General features: G+C 41.2%; 1 protein-coding gene and 1 non-coding gene across 3 annotated transcripts; both read right to left on the minus strand.

Annotated features, from left to right (window-relative positions):
* Positions 1-4141: 4141 nt before the first annotated feature.
* On the minus strand, positions 4142-16687 carry RPL30 (ribosomal protein L30). 2 transcript variants are annotated; one of them, XM_068525608.1, is made up of 5 exons: positions 16669-16687; positions 7335-7386; positions 6929-7074; positions 4981-5111; positions 4142-4241 (listed from the first exon to the last, which is right to left on the minus strand). In XM_068525608.1, the coding sequence occupies exons 2-5, from the start codon at positions 7353-7355 to the stop codon at positions 4192-4194; spliced, it is 348 nt and encodes a 115-aa protein (XP_068381709.1). In that variant the 5' UTR covers positions 7356-7386; positions 16669-16687; the 3' UTR covers positions 4142-4191. The 2 variants fall into 2 exon arrangements, with proteins under 2 accessions (XP_068381709.1, XP_068381708.1); XM_068525607.1 differs by lacking the exon at positions 16669-16687 and adding an exon at positions 7493-7540.
* Positions 4420-4551, minus strand: LOC137751669 (small nucleolar RNA SNORA72). The gene has a single exon (XR_011070915.1). It is a non-coding gene; the product is annotated as a small nucleolar RNA SNORA72 (small nucleolar RNA).
* Positions 16688-16690: the final 3 nt, after the last annotated feature.

Here is a 16690-nt window from a genome sequence, read left to right on the forward strand (position 1 = left end):
GTAGCTACTACGGCGAACAGTATGGATGTTCCCGAAAAAACTAAAAAAGAGTTGCCATATGATCCAGCAATCCCACTCCTGGGCATATATTCAAACAAAACTATAATTCAGGGCTTCCCTGGTGGCACAGTGGTTAAGAGTCTGCCTGCCAATGCAGGGGACACGGGTTTGAGCCCTGGCCTGGGAAGATCCCACATGCCACAGAACAACTATGCCTGTGCGCCACAACTACTGAGCCTGTGCACCTAGAGCCTGTGCTCCACAAGAGAAGCCACTGCAATGAGAAGCCCGCGCACCACAATGCAGAGTAGGCCCCACTTGCCGCAACTAGAGAAAGCCTGCGTGCAGCAATGACCCATTGCAGCCAAAATAATAATAATAATAATAATAATAATTCAAAGAGATACATGTACTCCTATGTTCATAGCAGCACTATTTACAATAGCCAAGACATGGGAACAACCTAAGTGTCCATCAACAGATGAATGGATAAAGATGTGGTACACATATACAATGGAATACTACTCAGCCGTAAAAAAGAATGAAATGCTATTTGCAGCAACACGGATGGACCTAGATTATCATACTAAGTGAAGTCAGGAAGAGAAAAGACAAATACCATATGTTATCACTTAAATGTGGAATCTTAACTATGACACAAATGAACTTATCTATGAAACAGAAACAGACTCACAGAGAACAGACTTGTGGTTGCCAAGGGAGGGTGGGGTGGGGGAGGGATGGAGTGAGAGGTTGCGGTTAGCAGATGCAAACTATTATATATAGGGTGGATAAACAACAAGGACCTACTGTATAGCACAGGGAACTATATTCAATATCCTGTGATAAACTGTAATGGAAAAGAATATAAAAAAGATATATATGTTTAACTGAATCACTTTGCTATACAGTAGAAATTAACACAATATTATAAATCAACTATAGTTCAATAAAAAAAAAAACAGTACTACCTCATTGGATTGTCACAAGGATTAACATGTACAGTACTTACATGTTACGTTAGATATCATGTTTTTACTCTTCAGTAGCCAAGAGTATTGCACACAAGGATGATACTTTAACTGTATGTTAAATGAATGAATGGATTCTTTGCTTATCTTACCTGAGGAAAGTACTTTGGCAGACTCCCACTCCTGCATTATCTTTTGAAGCAAATAGGTAGGAGGTAGTAAAGGTAATAAATGGTAAATATACAAGATGTTCAAGACCAACTATCAACAAGAAGAGGAAAGAGGGAAAGAAACAAGATGCCACTGAAAGCAGAGGGAGTGCAAGTCTAAGGGGTAGCTGGAAGTAAGAGCTGCAAGAAATCAAAGAGAACTGTTTTCTATGAACTAGATGATCATCGTCTAGAAGGCCCAACTAACTGCATTTGCTACCAGCCTGAAGTTTTCTTTCTTCTCCATATACCTTTTGCTCCTGCTTCCATATCATATCGATTGCAATTAACATACTCCACAACATCCAAACTCTTCTTTGGGACCTTCCTATCTCTAGGCCTAAAAACAGGTAGTTCAGCATTAAGTATGGATTAAGTCCAATTGACTGGAATTTCCTGCAATCCTTGCATATTAGAGCTTCCCGGCCAAATACATTACTGTAAGTCCCCTACGTACAAACCTTCAAGTTGCGAACTTTCAAAGATGCGAACGTGCCCTGTATGCCAGCTGTTGTACTGTACTACTGTACTTTTCAACGTGCTGTACTGTAAGATTAAAAATGTTTTATTTTTTATTATTTGTGTGAAAAGTATTATAAACCTATTACAGTACAGTACTATATAGCCGACTGTGTTAGTTGGGTACCTAGGCTAACTTTGTTGGACTTACAAATAAACTGGACTTAGGAACACGCTCTCGGAACGAAACTCGTTCGTATGCATGGGACTTACTGTACTTTCATTATAATCAGAAAAATATATTTTAAAATGCTACCTTAGACCTCATTTTCTCCAATTCTGGCAGCACTTTAATGGCACTTCATCACAGTTGCCCTAGGCCAGAATGAATGAGGTATGTTTCCCATCTACTAGTTCTAAACTCCTTTCCTCTGAACTTTAAACTTTCTGCTGAAACGATGAGTGCACAAAAGCCACATATAAAGAAAAGGTAAAAGCCAAATGATCTTATAGCATATTAACACTACCTAGAAGGCCCTAGAAATCATAAATTATTTTTCTAAAAACCATAATTCCAAAATGCCTACAGCCAGTCATGCAACAGAACCTTTACAAAGAAATGGTACACTGGTAGTCACAATATTGTATTCTTCGGGTACCACCCAAACCTTAAGAAATTAATTGGAACTAGTCAACCTTGAGGGGGAAAATAATCCAAAAATAACCCGAAGGGACTTCCCTGGTGGTGCAGTGGTTAAGAATCCGCCTGCCAACACAGGCGTCACAGGTTTGAGCCCTGGTCAGGGAAGATCCCACATGCCACGGAGTAACTAAGCCCATGCACCATAAGTACTGAGCCTGCGTTATAGAGCCTGTGAGCCACAACTACTGAGCCTGTGTGTCACAACTACTGAAGCCCACGCCTAGAGCTCATGTTCTGCAATGAGAAGCCACCACAATGAGAAGCCCGCACACCACAACGAAGAGTAGCCCCCGCTCGCCGCACTAGAGAAAGCCCGTGCACAGCAATGAAGACCCAACGCGGCAAAAAAAAAAAAAAAAAAAAAAAACACCAAATAGCATGAAAGGTCAATCTGAAAGAAGAAATTGACCAAGTAAGTAATAATCACACAAACTTCCTTAACCAAAAGACAAACATTTGAATGACCACAGAAACAGACTAACAGCATTAGAAATCAGCAGTAGTCTGACCAAGGAATTCTTATCAGAGATAAAGATTTTATAACTGTGGTTCTTAACCAAGAGATGCTGTGAAAATGTGGTGACACTTGGGGGCGTTGTTACAATAACATGGAAGGAAAACCAGGAATGAGACATATCAAGCAGTATCCACAATCCTCCACAACAAAGAACTGTCCCATCGAAAAATGTCAGTAGTACTCCCTAATCGAGAAAACTTGAGTAAATGAACTGGTAAGAAAACTCTAGTTAATAATGGCCACTCTCCAAATTATACCCACAACCTGATTAACTTCAGGTATTAACTAAAATCATGCAACATCCAGCTTGAAAGAAACCAATTCCCTCACCTGTGAAAGTAGGAATTTGACCCACCCATGGCTGTTACATAACTATTAAGAGGTAGCCTTCTGACTCCAAGTTCAGTAAATACTTCCTGGATAGTGTATTGAAGGCAACCATATCTCCTATGGCTCATTCCTCTACCACCAAAAACTGCCTACCCAAGTTGATTGATTCTGAAGACCAAAAGACATTTCTGACACTTCTGCAACCTTAGAACCCAACACAAATTGTGCAGGGTACCCTACCAGCAATATTCAGCTCTGTAAATCTAAGTCAACATTCTTCCCCCAAGTTAACTTCTTTGAATGTTCCAAAGGATATTATTAAATGTGGGAAAAGGTTTACATAGGACATACTTGGGAGATGTAGTATGCAGTTTCCCCAAAATCTGAACACCAAACCTACCTCACAGTGTATCTTTTAGGACTAAAATAATATAAAACACACTTTGCAAAACTGTGGAATTAACACTATTTAAGATCTAGGAATAGTCTTAAGTTGTCCAAGTACATTTCTTCTACCCTAACCACTGCACATCCTTCGGTAAGACCTTGCTTCATTAAAGTTCAACAGAACTTTTCTCAGCCTGTGAAAATTTTGGGGTGGAAGGAGCATATTTCACTTAATCCTCTTTGCTACTCAGATTTGGTGGATTTAAGCTGGACTGTACACTGCAATTCTGGTTAGATTCTGGGTATTGAACCTTGCTGCCTCTGACATACTCAAATATAAAATAACAATATCCTGAGACTGAAAATGATGAAAATTAAGTCTCTTAAAAATCTAGTACAGGAAAGGAACTCAGTGCACTCCCTTTACAAAAACAGGGGAAGAAACTGGGATGTCTGGGAAGTCTTGCCAATATATCTAGCTGCCCCATGCTCTCTAATCCTAGCTTCAGGAAAGTATACTGAAACAAAAAGAAATTTAAAAAAAATGACTGAAATGAATACAGTATTTTTAAAAGAAGCTCTGGCCAGTTTTATTAAAGAAAAATTGTGCATGATTTACTTTTCACCAGTCTGTTCTGGCATGCTTCTAATGATATCAGAATCACCTAGAAAATAAAACACAATAATTTTACAATTCATTTAATGTCAACAGGTAATCATCAAATTAGCAATGGTTATCTTCAAAAGTTATTACACTAGCTGTGCTACCATTTCTCAAAGTTGATTGGATACGTAGAGTCACAGACATTTCCCACATAAGATTCATCATGTAAATCAGACTTGGTTTATCACCAGCATTTATAAAACCAGACCTAGGAAAAGAACTAGGTCTGGGGACACATGCATGGTCTTAATATAGCGAATGTTTAGCCTGCCCTGATTATTACAAAATCAGAACAGCGAGAATATTCGCAGTATTTTATGAATTAATTAAAAATTCGTAAGTTCAAAACATGACATGTTTTTGTAGGCCCTTCTTTTTCTCAACTTAATTTTATCCATCTGTTCTCAGGCAGCCAGTAAACATTCCTTTTTTCTACTGTTTCACCTGATTATTCTGTCCCTTTATAATTTCACCTTTTACCAAGGCCCTAAAGTCATCATTTCTTAGGTGCTGCATGAAATGAAACTCATGATCTCAAAGTAAAAAGAATTTCATTTATAAAAAGGTAATTCTGTACTGACATTCATTATCAATTCTCTGTAAAATAAAATTACAGCATATCCCTTGCTATATCCAAATCCTCAACATCTGAACTTAGAAACCAAAGACATTTGTATAGCAAGAAATACTTGTATTACATTATAAAGGAAAAGCATTACTTTATGATTTAAAAAGCATACCTGGATCAATGATAGCAAGTGTGCATACTCTGTAGTATTTTCCACACGCTGTGCCCAATTCAATATTATTGCCACTGTAGTGATGGACACCAGTTTTGGCCAACATGGCATAATACTCTATTTCAGATTTCCTTTGGGAACCAAAAGAAGGTAAATAAATACCATACCAAGTGACACAGATTAAATGTTACTTCTTTCATTAGTTCTAATGTTGGTAAGGCCTTCAAACAGTAAGCCAGTTATTACTCTTAAAAACATTACCATATCCATTATTCATTACAAACCATCTTTCCTTGGATCCCTTACAAGGGATGGGACAACCAGTAAATACCTGTGCTCGTGGAAAAGAGTACAAAATAAAATTATCATTTACTTAGCATTTACTATCGCCAGACACTTTACATTATATAATTCCCATGACAACTTCTAAGCCATTTCTATCACCCTCTGGTGCTCTGAAACCTAGATGGAGAGTGATATTACAGGTATACCTCAGATACTGCATATTCATTCCAGACCACTGCAATAAATCAAATACTGCAATAAAGCTAGTCACAGGAATTTTTTGGTTTCCCAGTGCATACAGAAGTTGTGTTTACCCTATACTGTAGCCTATTAAGTGTGTAACAACATTGTGTCTAAAAAAACCAACGTACATACATTAAAAAATACTTTATTGTAAAAATAAATAAATAAATTTAAAAACTACCCATCATCTGAACCTTCTGGGAGTCGCAGTAGTAACATCAAAGATCACCATAACAAATAACAGAGAAAAAGTCTGAAATATCTCGAGAATTACAAAAATGTGACATAGACATGAAGTGAGCAAATGCTGTTGAAAAACTGGAACCTACAGACTCATTCAATGCAGGGTTGCCACGAACATTCAATTCGTAAAAAAAAACAAAAAACAAACAAACAAAAAACCAACCCGCAGTATCTACGATGCGCAATAAAGTGAAGTGCAATAAAACCAGGAATGCCATATGCTTGTGCTTACCCAGAGTTAGCAGTTTTGTGTCCACTAAGTAGGTAGACATGAATGGATTTACGAATTTGAACGGAGTCCTAATACACTGTTGCCACTACTCACTCAAAAGTGTGGATCCGCAGACAAGTAGTGCCAAAAAGTGTTTGTTAAAAATGCATAATCTCAGGCCCCAATCCAGATCCATTCAATCAGGAATTGCATTTAAACCAGATCATTCGTGACTGTGTGCATATTCATGTTTGAAAAGCACTGCTATAGAAGGTAAGCATGAAAGGTTTGGAATAAGACCAAAGGTTTGGGAGGGGATGGGATGGAAGAAGAGATCTCTCCAGGCTTTGCCAATTACCTACAGACACTATATGAAACGCTGTGAGGTTATGTTATTACCATAGAAAAATCAACAAGGGAAAGGGACTGAAAACACGGTTTATATTCTGCATGGCCCAAGTTTCTTTAACTTATTTACAATACCCATTAAATTCAGTTTCAAAACAGTGAGGCAAGCAAAAACTGGGGGAACTGGGAACCTGCAGCTCCACAGGCCAGCCTGAACTTTTCTGACCTTAGCTTTTCTACACTACAACAAGTTCATAAAATGAAGCTCTTTTAAAGCATCTCAAAGTTAAAAAAAAATGACCCAAAAGGCAGGACACATGGACAAACAAGTTATGTTTCTGCGCTGCCCTCAAACTTCGACGTTCTCTGGTTTTTACCCCTTCTGCCACGCATTTCTCCCAAAGAGAACCTCATACGAGGAGAGAATATGACGAGGAAGAGAAAAATCAAGAGCCAAAAATCAACAACCGTTAAATTATTCTCCAGGTGTCCCTTCGTAATACAAAATTTTACACGATACCCAGTTTATGCTACCCAGATTGCAAGTTCACATTCCCGGATATTCGCTCACGACCAATTTGCAGTGGGAGACAAACATACTCAGGTTCTTTCAATTACCTCAAGGCTGGGCAGTTGTTGGCGAGGATGACCAGTTTCGCTTTGCCGTGTCGGATCATTTTCAGAGTCTGCTTGTACCCCAGCACGTACTTTCCACTTTTCATAACCAGCTGGAGCCTAGAGTTGATCGACTCCAGTGACTTTTTCTACAAAGCAAACATGTAACACGGACTTGAAGGCCTTGTTTGTAACCACTCAAAACTGGATCCAGCTTCCTGGAAGCTGAACCCCTTAATAAAACCTCCGTAGAGGGTCCCAAATCCCTGAGAGAGTCCTTCGGGTTCATTCTGGACCCCTACAAGGCCAGCGGGCACGCTGTGCGCCCACTGTGCTCGGACCTGCCCGCCCCGGCCGAGACTCATCTCTCCACGTGAACAGGCTTCCGGCCCTGGCCTGCTACACTTACCGTCTTCTTTGCGGCCACCATCTTCCTGCCTTAGGCGCGGGACGCCCCCAGTCTAGAACACAGAGGACAAGACAGGAAGTTTAGGATCCGAAGCTCCAAACGGCAACTCCCTGGACTCCCCGCGTGGCTTAAACCTCGGTACGGAGGAGCCTACTCACGCACTGCAGCCGCCAAGATGGCCGGAGAGCGAGAAAAGAAGGATATCCCACAATGCCAAGCTCTTCACGTCGGGGCTGGGGCCCCGCGACCGGAGGCGGAAGCAAATCACAAGCGGAAGGGGCGGGGCAAGAAGAGTAGGGGTGATGTGGGTATCTCTACGGACTTTGAATTGGTTTGGCAGCTGACTGGTGCTGCCCACCTGCCGGCTGCGGGCTGTAAACCTCGCCGTGTGTGTTCCGCTGCTCATAGCTGAGGACTGAGGAAGTGAGGAAAGTGGACACGAGTTGGAGAAGCCGACTGAGAGTGAGGCGGGAGGGACGGTGAGAAGAGGCGGCGGCGGCGGCGGCTGGACCTCGGTCTTAGCGCCGCTGAGCGCATCTCTGCCCCAAGTCGGGGCTCTTGAGGAGACTCGGGGAGGACCGGGGTGTGCCGCAGCTCCCGGGTCTACCCTCTGCCGTCGGTTCCGCCGGGCCTGAAGCAGCTCCGTGCACTCCCCTGCCCTCACCCAAGTTGCCGGTACAAGTTGTCGGAGAACGGTGGCGCCCCCCTCTGGCTCCCCTAAACTCACCTCTTTTGTGGCCGTGTTAGTGGGAACTTGTAAGCCGAATTTTCACTGGGAGTGATAACAGGTCTAATTAAAAATCTTTTTGTTGTGAACGTTGGACCTTGATACAGATATCCAGTAACGAATCATTCAAAATATTAGGCACAGAAAGTCTCTCACCACCACACACACACACACACGCAAAAAAAGGTAACATCTGACCAATAGGTAAGCTGTCATCGTGTGTCAACTTTTAGGAATCTATCCTACAGGAACAGTCACACTTGCCCAAAGACATGAGAATAAGGATATTTATTTCAGCATTAATTTTTAATAGCAAAACAAAAATAGAAACAACCTCAAATGTTCATCATTCTTAACCACTATATATGTTGGTATATGCATAGACAATTCAAGTCTGGAAAGCTAATCATCGGAACGTATCTTGGATGAGAGAGATAAGAGTAGGTGGTGAGGAGAGAACATTTACTTTGTATGTTTCAGTACTGCTTGAATTATTTTACACTGGATTATTTTACAGCATGCATTGTTACGTAAAGAGCTCCTTTTTAATAAAAAAGTGGTTGTTTTCAATAGAGCTTGTGAAACATCAATTAAAGCAGTATTTTTCAAAGTATGGCTCCCAGATCACCTGATTCAGAATCACCTGGAATTCCGAGCCCTGGGCCCCACCCAGGTCTGTGGAAGAAAACTTTGGATGTAGGGCCTGGGAATCTGAGGTTAATGAGCAGCCTCCACGATTCTCATACATACTTAAATTTCAGAAGTAGAGAGCAATGAAATAGCCTAGTTGGTTCTGAGGCATGCATGCTTAGACAGAGACAAACTAATGATGCCTTACACTTTTATAATGAGCTCTATACTTTGAATGCTATTTAATATCTACTTTCCCTCAAAGGAATCAGGCCAAATATTACCTGCATTTTAGAAAGTATATGATTAAAGCACTTGAGGTGACTTTCCTGGGTGCTTTTCATTTTATAATAACAAATTTCTGGTCTTTAATATATGTCCTCACTATATATATATATATATATATATATATATATATATATATATACTTTTTTTTTTTTCTTAATGTCCTCACTATATTTTAAAGAAAGGCCTTAGGTGCTTTCTCACAGGGATCTTACCATGGTTTTGTACTGGAAGCCAGGGAAGCCCAAAGTACTCATTCATCTCTACATTCATATATATGAATCATGACCACAAAATGTTTGAGAATTCTTCCTAGGGAATCTTAACTGATTTTTGCCATATCTTTTTGGAGATATATTTAGGTTCTTGGTTTTTCTATTTAATACCTGCAGGACTTTGGTCAAATTGTCTAACCTCTCTAAGCTTCAGCTTCCTCATCAAAAAACAGGAATAATAATGTCTACCTCATGGTATTGTTATGAGGATCACAGTAAACGTAATGGTGTATGAAGCACCTAGCACAGGGCCGTGTACATAATAAGTGTGCAGTGGATGTTAGTTCTCTTCCTCAGTCCCACTCCTATCTCCCTAACTCCCCGCTGTAGCCATCCATCCACACCTTAAGTTGTGGTTCACAACATTGCAAAAACCCAAACGCTAGGGGAAGAAACACTTGCCATGCAAGAACGACAGTCAAATCCTTTGGCTCATGAAGATTTTGTAAATATTTCCACACTTGTATTTATTAGAGCAGGAGTTGGCAAGCTTTTTCTGTAGAGAGCCAAATAGTAAAGATTTTAGGCTTTTTGGGCCATATGGTCTCTTTGGCAACTGCTTAACTCTGCTGATGTAGCACTAGAGCAGCCACAATATGTAAATGAATGAATTTCATTCATTGAATGAATGAGCACGGCTGTGTTCCAATCAAACCTTATTTACAAAGTCAGGATTTGGCCTGCAGGCCATAGTTTGTTGACCCCTGTGTTAGAAGATTACTATTACTTTCATTAAAAATAGCTACTTTAGGGCTTCCCTGGTGGCACAGTGGTTAAGAATCTGCCTGCCAATGCAGGGGACACGGGTTCGAGCCCTGGTCTGGGAAGATCCCACATGCTGCGGAGCAGCTGGGCCCATGAGCCACAATTACTGAGCCTGCGCGTCTGGAACCTGTGCTCCGCAACAAGAGAGGCCGTGATAGTGAGAGGCCCACGCACTGCGATGAAGAGTGGCCCCCACTTGCCGCAACTAGAGAAAGCCCTTGCACAGAAACGAAGACCCAACACAGCCATAAATAAATAAATAAATAAAATTTAAAAAACAAACAAACAAAAAATAGCTACTTTAAGTCACGTCATTATTCTAAAGAGATATGTATTGAAGTATTTACAGATGAAGTGTCATGATATCTGCAACTTACTTCCAAATTGCTAAAATAAATGTAAATAAAATCCTAAAATAAATGTAGATAAACAAGTAGGTAGAGCAAATGCAGCAACATGTTAACAACTGTTGACTTTACAGTACACGGGGAGGGGGTGAGGTGGGACTTCCCTGGTGGTCCAGTGGTTAAGACTCTGCGCTTCCACGGCGGGGGCCTGGGTTTGATTCCTGGTCAGGGAACTAAGATCCTGCATGCCGTGCAGCGTGGCCAATAAATAAGTAAGTAAAACTACAGAAAAAAACCCCTAAGAATATTTTAAAAAATAAAAATGAGAAACAAAGTGGGGGGTATACAGGTATTCATCGTACTTTTCAACTTTTTGTGAGTTTGAAAATCTTCATACCAAAAAGTCGAGGAATTTATATGTTTCAAGAAAGGACTTTGCCATTCAGACATTATTTTATTTTTTCTGGATGCTACTCTGCAGCATTTCAGAGTGATTTAGAAAGAATACCAACAGGTAAATGTGACAGGACAGAATTCACACAAGGCTCTCTGGTTTTCCTTCCCCAAAATCACTGCTCTAAATTTCTGAGAATTCTGCAGGCACCTGCATTTATTGTGCTTCTGGTTTTTACTTGCTGTGAGAATGAAAAGTGACAGGCTGCATTCCCTGTTAGAGCAAATACCAACAAGATCATCTGCTATTCATTGGTTCAGTACACTGGCCCATCCCCTTATTGTTAAGCAATTAAATCTATCATATTCATTGTCATCAACTATTACTTATTCAATGTCCAAATTAGGAAACAACCCATTAATGATTTGGAATTCCATTTGTCTAACTCAGCCTTCATATTCTTAAGGCACCCTGGACATTAAACATGCTCAGAAATAAAGCAGGGAGAGGGAGGGATTGTGACTCCAAGTGAAAAGACCCTGTGTAAACTCAGTGAATGTTGGTGGCCTTTCAGCTAGCTAAACACACGTACACTGAGACACGAATTCTGAACCCATAGAGGACAAGAGGGAATGAATGCCACCTATTCCTCTCCACCCTTTCTGCCTCCACAATAGTGAAGAATCCAAAATATTTCTCCTATACCCCTTTCTGTTCAGACTGGGAATGCTCCAGACTGCACTGCATTAAAAATAGGGCAGAGAGGGCTTCCCTGGTGGCGCAGTGGTTGGCAGTCTGCCTGCCAATGCAGGGGACACGGGTTCGAGCCCCGGTCTGGGAGGATCCCACGTGCCGCGGAGCAGCTGGGCCCGTGAGCCACAGCTGCTGGGCCTGCGTGTCTGGAGCTTGTGCTCCGCGACAACAGGGACCGCGGTGGTGAGGGGCCCGCGCACCGCGATGAGGAGTGGCCCCTGCTCTCCGCAACTGGAGAGGGCCCTCGCGCAGAATCGAAGACCCAACACAGCAAAAATAAATAAATAAATAAATTTATAAAGTTCCTACCAAAATTCAAAAAAAAAAAAAAATAGGGCAGAGAAACACCTTCTCCTATTTTCTTAAAAATCATTTTTCCATTCCTCAAAATGGGTATATTTTTATACTCTTGGATACGAAGAACCCAGAGCACTTTATTCACTGTTTTACTGTGGCGGAGTGACACTTTTGGAAAGTAGAGTAGTTTTACATTTCTTAGAGTCAGTTTTTGAAATTTTAGTGTTAAATGAGATTCCTGCGTTTCTAAGCGTCCACAAAAGTATGATGTTTTACATTTTATTTTTAATAATTTGAAAAGTCTAACATATACTTTTATTCTTAATAAAGCTATAATGCACAGGCTTCTTTTTTTTCTTTTAACTAAAATTTAATTCCATAACACTGCATGTCATGCTGATCAGAAAATGTCCCTGATTACTTAATGGAGAAATAGATAATAAATGCAATTTTGTGACAACATCATAACATGGGTATGTCAAAGAAAAGTGATAAAAGGAGTCCTTGAAGGCAAAAAAGATTTATGAACTATGCCTTCAAGATGTAACACATCAGCCTGTAAAATCACAGTATCGGTTATGATTCCATATTATCAAGACAGGACTAAAGGAATAAGACAGGACTGGTAATTGCTAAGAATGAGTGTGGTCTGGGAGAGCGGAGGGAGAGTAAGCATTATATCTTAGTTTAGATACTTATTTTGTAAGCAATAGAAACAAGTTAGCCAGTTAAGCAGAAAAGGAATTTATTTTGTAGTTCACCAAATGAATAGGAAGCCTGGAGAGCAAGAACTGGATCTGTGTATACTGGTCATGGGGGAGGCACCACCATTTATTAGTCACTGGTTCAGAGCACACTCTGCAAACCTCAGGATAGCATCCCAACTTTCAAAGGTGCTTTACCTTGGCTGTGCCATAACTGAGTGCCCCCCTATCATTCTATAGGTTTGGCTTCTTCTGGATGATGAGGTATATGGAAAGACCAGTAAATCACATAGAAATTAACCTATTACCTTGCTTGTCTCATAGTAAAGTGAGTTCTTTGATAAGATATGATACTGAATGTAATGTCTTGATGGATGTGTAATGGCTTGATAATACCATCCCCTAATTGATGGTGTTGGCAGAGGCATGATGGGCAGGAAAAGCAAATTTAATCCAGTGTCTATTACAGTAAAGATTCTCTACTGTCCCCAAAGAGGTCCAATAAGTCTTCTGCAAGGAAGATCTTCAAAGTAAGGATACCATTTCAGAGGCTTACAGTTGGTTACTCTTGCTGCTGCTGGCAAATTAGGCACTCAGCCAGGAAAACCATGTTAAGTGGTTTGAGCCCATACATACCTTCTATCCTTGTCATTTTATACTTGAGCCCATTGAGCAAGCATTGGGGTGGCTCGTGAGAAAGATCTCTTAACATCCATGGGGCACCTGATTATTACTGTTCACCTGATTATAAAATGCTTCCTCTGAAAGAAATGGAAGAGACCATGACTTGAATAACAAATTATCTCTGAGGCAAAGTAAGATACCCAAGTCAACTCCTAAACAATAAACGATGGGGAAAAGGGGGCACTTACCCGGGCTCAGTAAGCCCTGGTTTAGCACAAAAGCATTAAGATTCAGAGAATTCCAAGTCATGTATTTATATTTAATCTGTGAGTGATTGCATCCCTTTCTGTAACAATGGAGTTTTGAACATTTTCACTAGCTAAATAGAATGTGGCTTTCACTTAAAAAAAGAAAGAGAATCATCTGAAGTGGGAGCCTGCTATGAGCTGACTTGTGGCCCACCCCAAAGTCCTATGTTGAAGGCCTAACCCCCACTGTGGCTCAATCTGGAGACAGGGTCTTTAGGAGGTAACTCAGGTTAAATGATATCATAAGGGTGGAATCCTAATCTGATAGGACTCTGGCTTTACAAGAAGAGGAAGATCTGCCCCCCTCCGCAACCCCCCATGTGAAGACACAGTGAGAAGGTTGCCATCCATAAGCTAGAAAGTAAGCTCTCACCAGAAACCACATTGGCCAGCATCTTGATCTTGGACTTCCTAGGCCCCAGAAGCATGAGAAATAAGCATCTATTGTTTAAGCCACCAAGTTTATGGTATTTTGTTATGGCAGCCCACACTGACTTCTACAGGGCCTTTTGATAACATTTATATAAGAAATAAATATTTCCCAAATCTAGGCTTATTCTGAAAGGTCCATCCACATTCCTCCTTTAAACTTCCTGGCACTAATCCTGTATTCTTGCTCCTTCTCAGTTCTTGACTTGGAATCCAGCCAAATCATTAGCCACTTTCAAAGTACTTCTCTTTCCTTGGGGCACAGTAACCCCAGACAGAAGGTAAAGAGAAGAATCACAGTACATATTTGTAATGTTATGAAGCATACTTCCTCAAAGATACCCAGTCTCCTCTTCCTACCAAGGGATTTGTGAACTGACTGCTGGATGGCCAAGGCTTCATCTGGCTTGTGCTGCAGAAGGGAGAGGGAGAGGAAGATGGAGAGAGAGAAAAGAGAAGGGATCAGGAGGGGGAGGAGAAGGGAAGATGGGAGTGAAGGGAGGGAGGGAGGGAGAGACCTCTAAACATATGGTAATGTCCATAGTTGTGTACCCCATGACCCATAGAGGGAAATATGACAAATTTTAGGCAATTTGAGCATCAAAATAAATAATGATGGTGTTATGAGCTGATAGTGTCCCCACCAAATTCATATGTTGGAGCTCTAACTCCCTATACCTTCAAATGTGGCTGTGTTTGAAGCTAGGGCCTTTATAGAGGTAATTAAGGTAAAATGATATCAATCCAATATGACTGGTGTCCTTATAAGAAAAGGAGATCATGACACAGAAACACATGTCAGGAAGACCATGTGAAGATACATAGAGAACACTGCTGTCTACCAGCAAGGAGACAGGCCTTCAGAAGAAACCAACCCTGCTGATACCTTGATCTCAGACTTCCAGCCTCAGAACTGTGAGAAAATAGATTTCTGTTGTCTAAGTCACCCAGTCTGGTACTTTGTTATGGCAGCCCTAGCAAACTAACACAGATGATAACATAACTCATTGACTAATATAAGAATTAATGAGTATTTATTGCTCTAAATAAATGAATAATAAATGGAGGGAAAGGGAAAGTGCTCCCTAACAGTAGAATGTCAATAATAAATGTAGATGGAATAATGTAGAAATTAGGAAATTAGAAAAACCACCGTTTGATAACCATCATAGTAGTAAGTGTTCCAAGCAAGAATATTAATGTATGCTAAATTAGCAGGTAAAAGTTTGATGAGACATGTACACACTACTACACTTTAAATAGATAACCAACAAGGACCTACTGTATAGCACAGGGAACTCTGCTCAGTATTCTGTAATAGGGCTTCCCTAGTGGCGCAGTGGTTGAGAATCTGCCTGCCAATGCAGGGGACACGGGTTCAAGCCCTGGTCTGGGAAGATCCCACATGCCGCGGAGCAACTAGGCACATGAGCCACAACTACTGAGCCTGCGCGTCTGGAGCTTCTGCTCCGCAACAAGAGAGGCCGCGACAGTGAGAGGCCCGTGCACCGCGATGAAGAGTGGCCCCCGCTTGCCGCAACTAGAGAAAGCCCTCGCACAGAAACGAAGACCCAACACAGCCAAAAATTAATTAATTAATTAATTAATTTAAAAAAATTCTGTAATAACCTAAATGGAAAAATAATTTGAAAAAGAATAGATACATGTATATGTATAACTGAGTCACTTTGCTGTACACCTGAAACTAACACAACATTGTTAATCAACTATGCTCCAATATAAAATAAAAATTTTTTTAAAAGTTTGATGAGATACAGGATACTCAGTCTTAAACTCTCTTCCCATAAATTACGAAGAGTAAAATAGTAACTTTTCAGTGGAGAAACCTAGCAGACTAACTGCTAGGTAGTTAAGAAACCTACCTTAACTAACTGATCAAAGTTAACATCACCAGACTTCCCTGGTTGCTCAGTGGTTAAGAGTCAGCCTGCCAATGCAGGGCAGGGGGGTTCAATCCCTGGTCCAGGAAGATCCCACCTGCCAGGAAGCAACTAAGCCCGTGCACCACAACTACTGACCCTGCGCTCTAGAGCCCACGAGCCACAACTACTGAGCCACAGCTGCTGAAGCCTGCACTCCCTAGAGCCCATGCTCCGCAACAAGAGAAGCCACGGCAATGAGAAGCCCGCAGACCCCAACAAAGAGTAGCCCCTGCTTGCTGCAACTAGAGAAAGCCCGCACGCAGCAAAAGGTTAACATCACCAATAATAGGGCAAATTGACATCGTGTGCCCTTTATATGAATCCACAGACAACATAACGTCTGCCCATTCCAGACAAAACTGCATCACCTGAAAACAATCATGAGGAAACATCAAACTCAAACTGAGAAACTTTCTACAAAATAAATGGCCTGTTCTCAAAACAAAGGAAAAACAAAAAACAAAACAAAAAACGAAAGACGAAGAAAGACTGATGGAACTACTTTAGTTCGTTAAAGCAAACTAAAGAGAGGCACGACACCTAAATGCAATGTGTGGTCCTGAGTTGGACAACTGAACACACTTGAAGAGAGAGTGGACTAAATAGTATGTTATCAACGTTGAAGTTCCTTGTGGTAACAGTACTGAAGTTATGTAAGAAGACTGTCATCACATATCTAGTCACCAATCAATAGCCACTGGCTACAATCGCCTCCTCCCCTCCCCAGCGATTTCGCGATGATTCAGATGAGCCCTCCCAGGCCTTCGCCCTCTCTCTCCCTGACATCACCCTATCCCTGCTGAAGCCCTTTTCCTCTCTGCCTTTCCCACCCTCTCCACCTCCTCCTCCCTACCTGGCTCCTTCCTTGTCTCTGT

This window comes from Eschrichtius robustus, chromosome 17, assembly GCF_028021215.1.
Source record: "Eschrichtius robustus isolate mEscRob2 chromosome 17, mEscRob2.pri, whole genome shotgun sequence".
NCBI classification, from domain to species: domain Eukaryota; kingdom Metazoa; phylum Chordata; class Mammalia; order Artiodactyla; family Eschrichtiidae; genus Eschrichtius; species Eschrichtius robustus.

What these genes read in the sequence shown, in the direction of transcription:
- RPL30 (XM_068525608.1), bottom strand. Translation starts at nt 7,355, where the DNA reads ATGGTGGCCGCAAAGAAGACG. An exon ending in TGGTGGCCGCAAAGAAGACG is followed by an intron (nt 7,075 to 7,334) that starts GTAAGTGTAGCA and finishes TTTGCTTTGTAG; the next exon opens with AAAAAGTCACTGGAGTCGAT. An exon ending in ACTTGCTATCATTGATCCAG is followed by an intron (nt 4,242 to 4,980) that starts GTATGCTTTTTA and finishes TTTATTTTCTAG; the next exon opens with GTGATTCTGATATCATTAGA.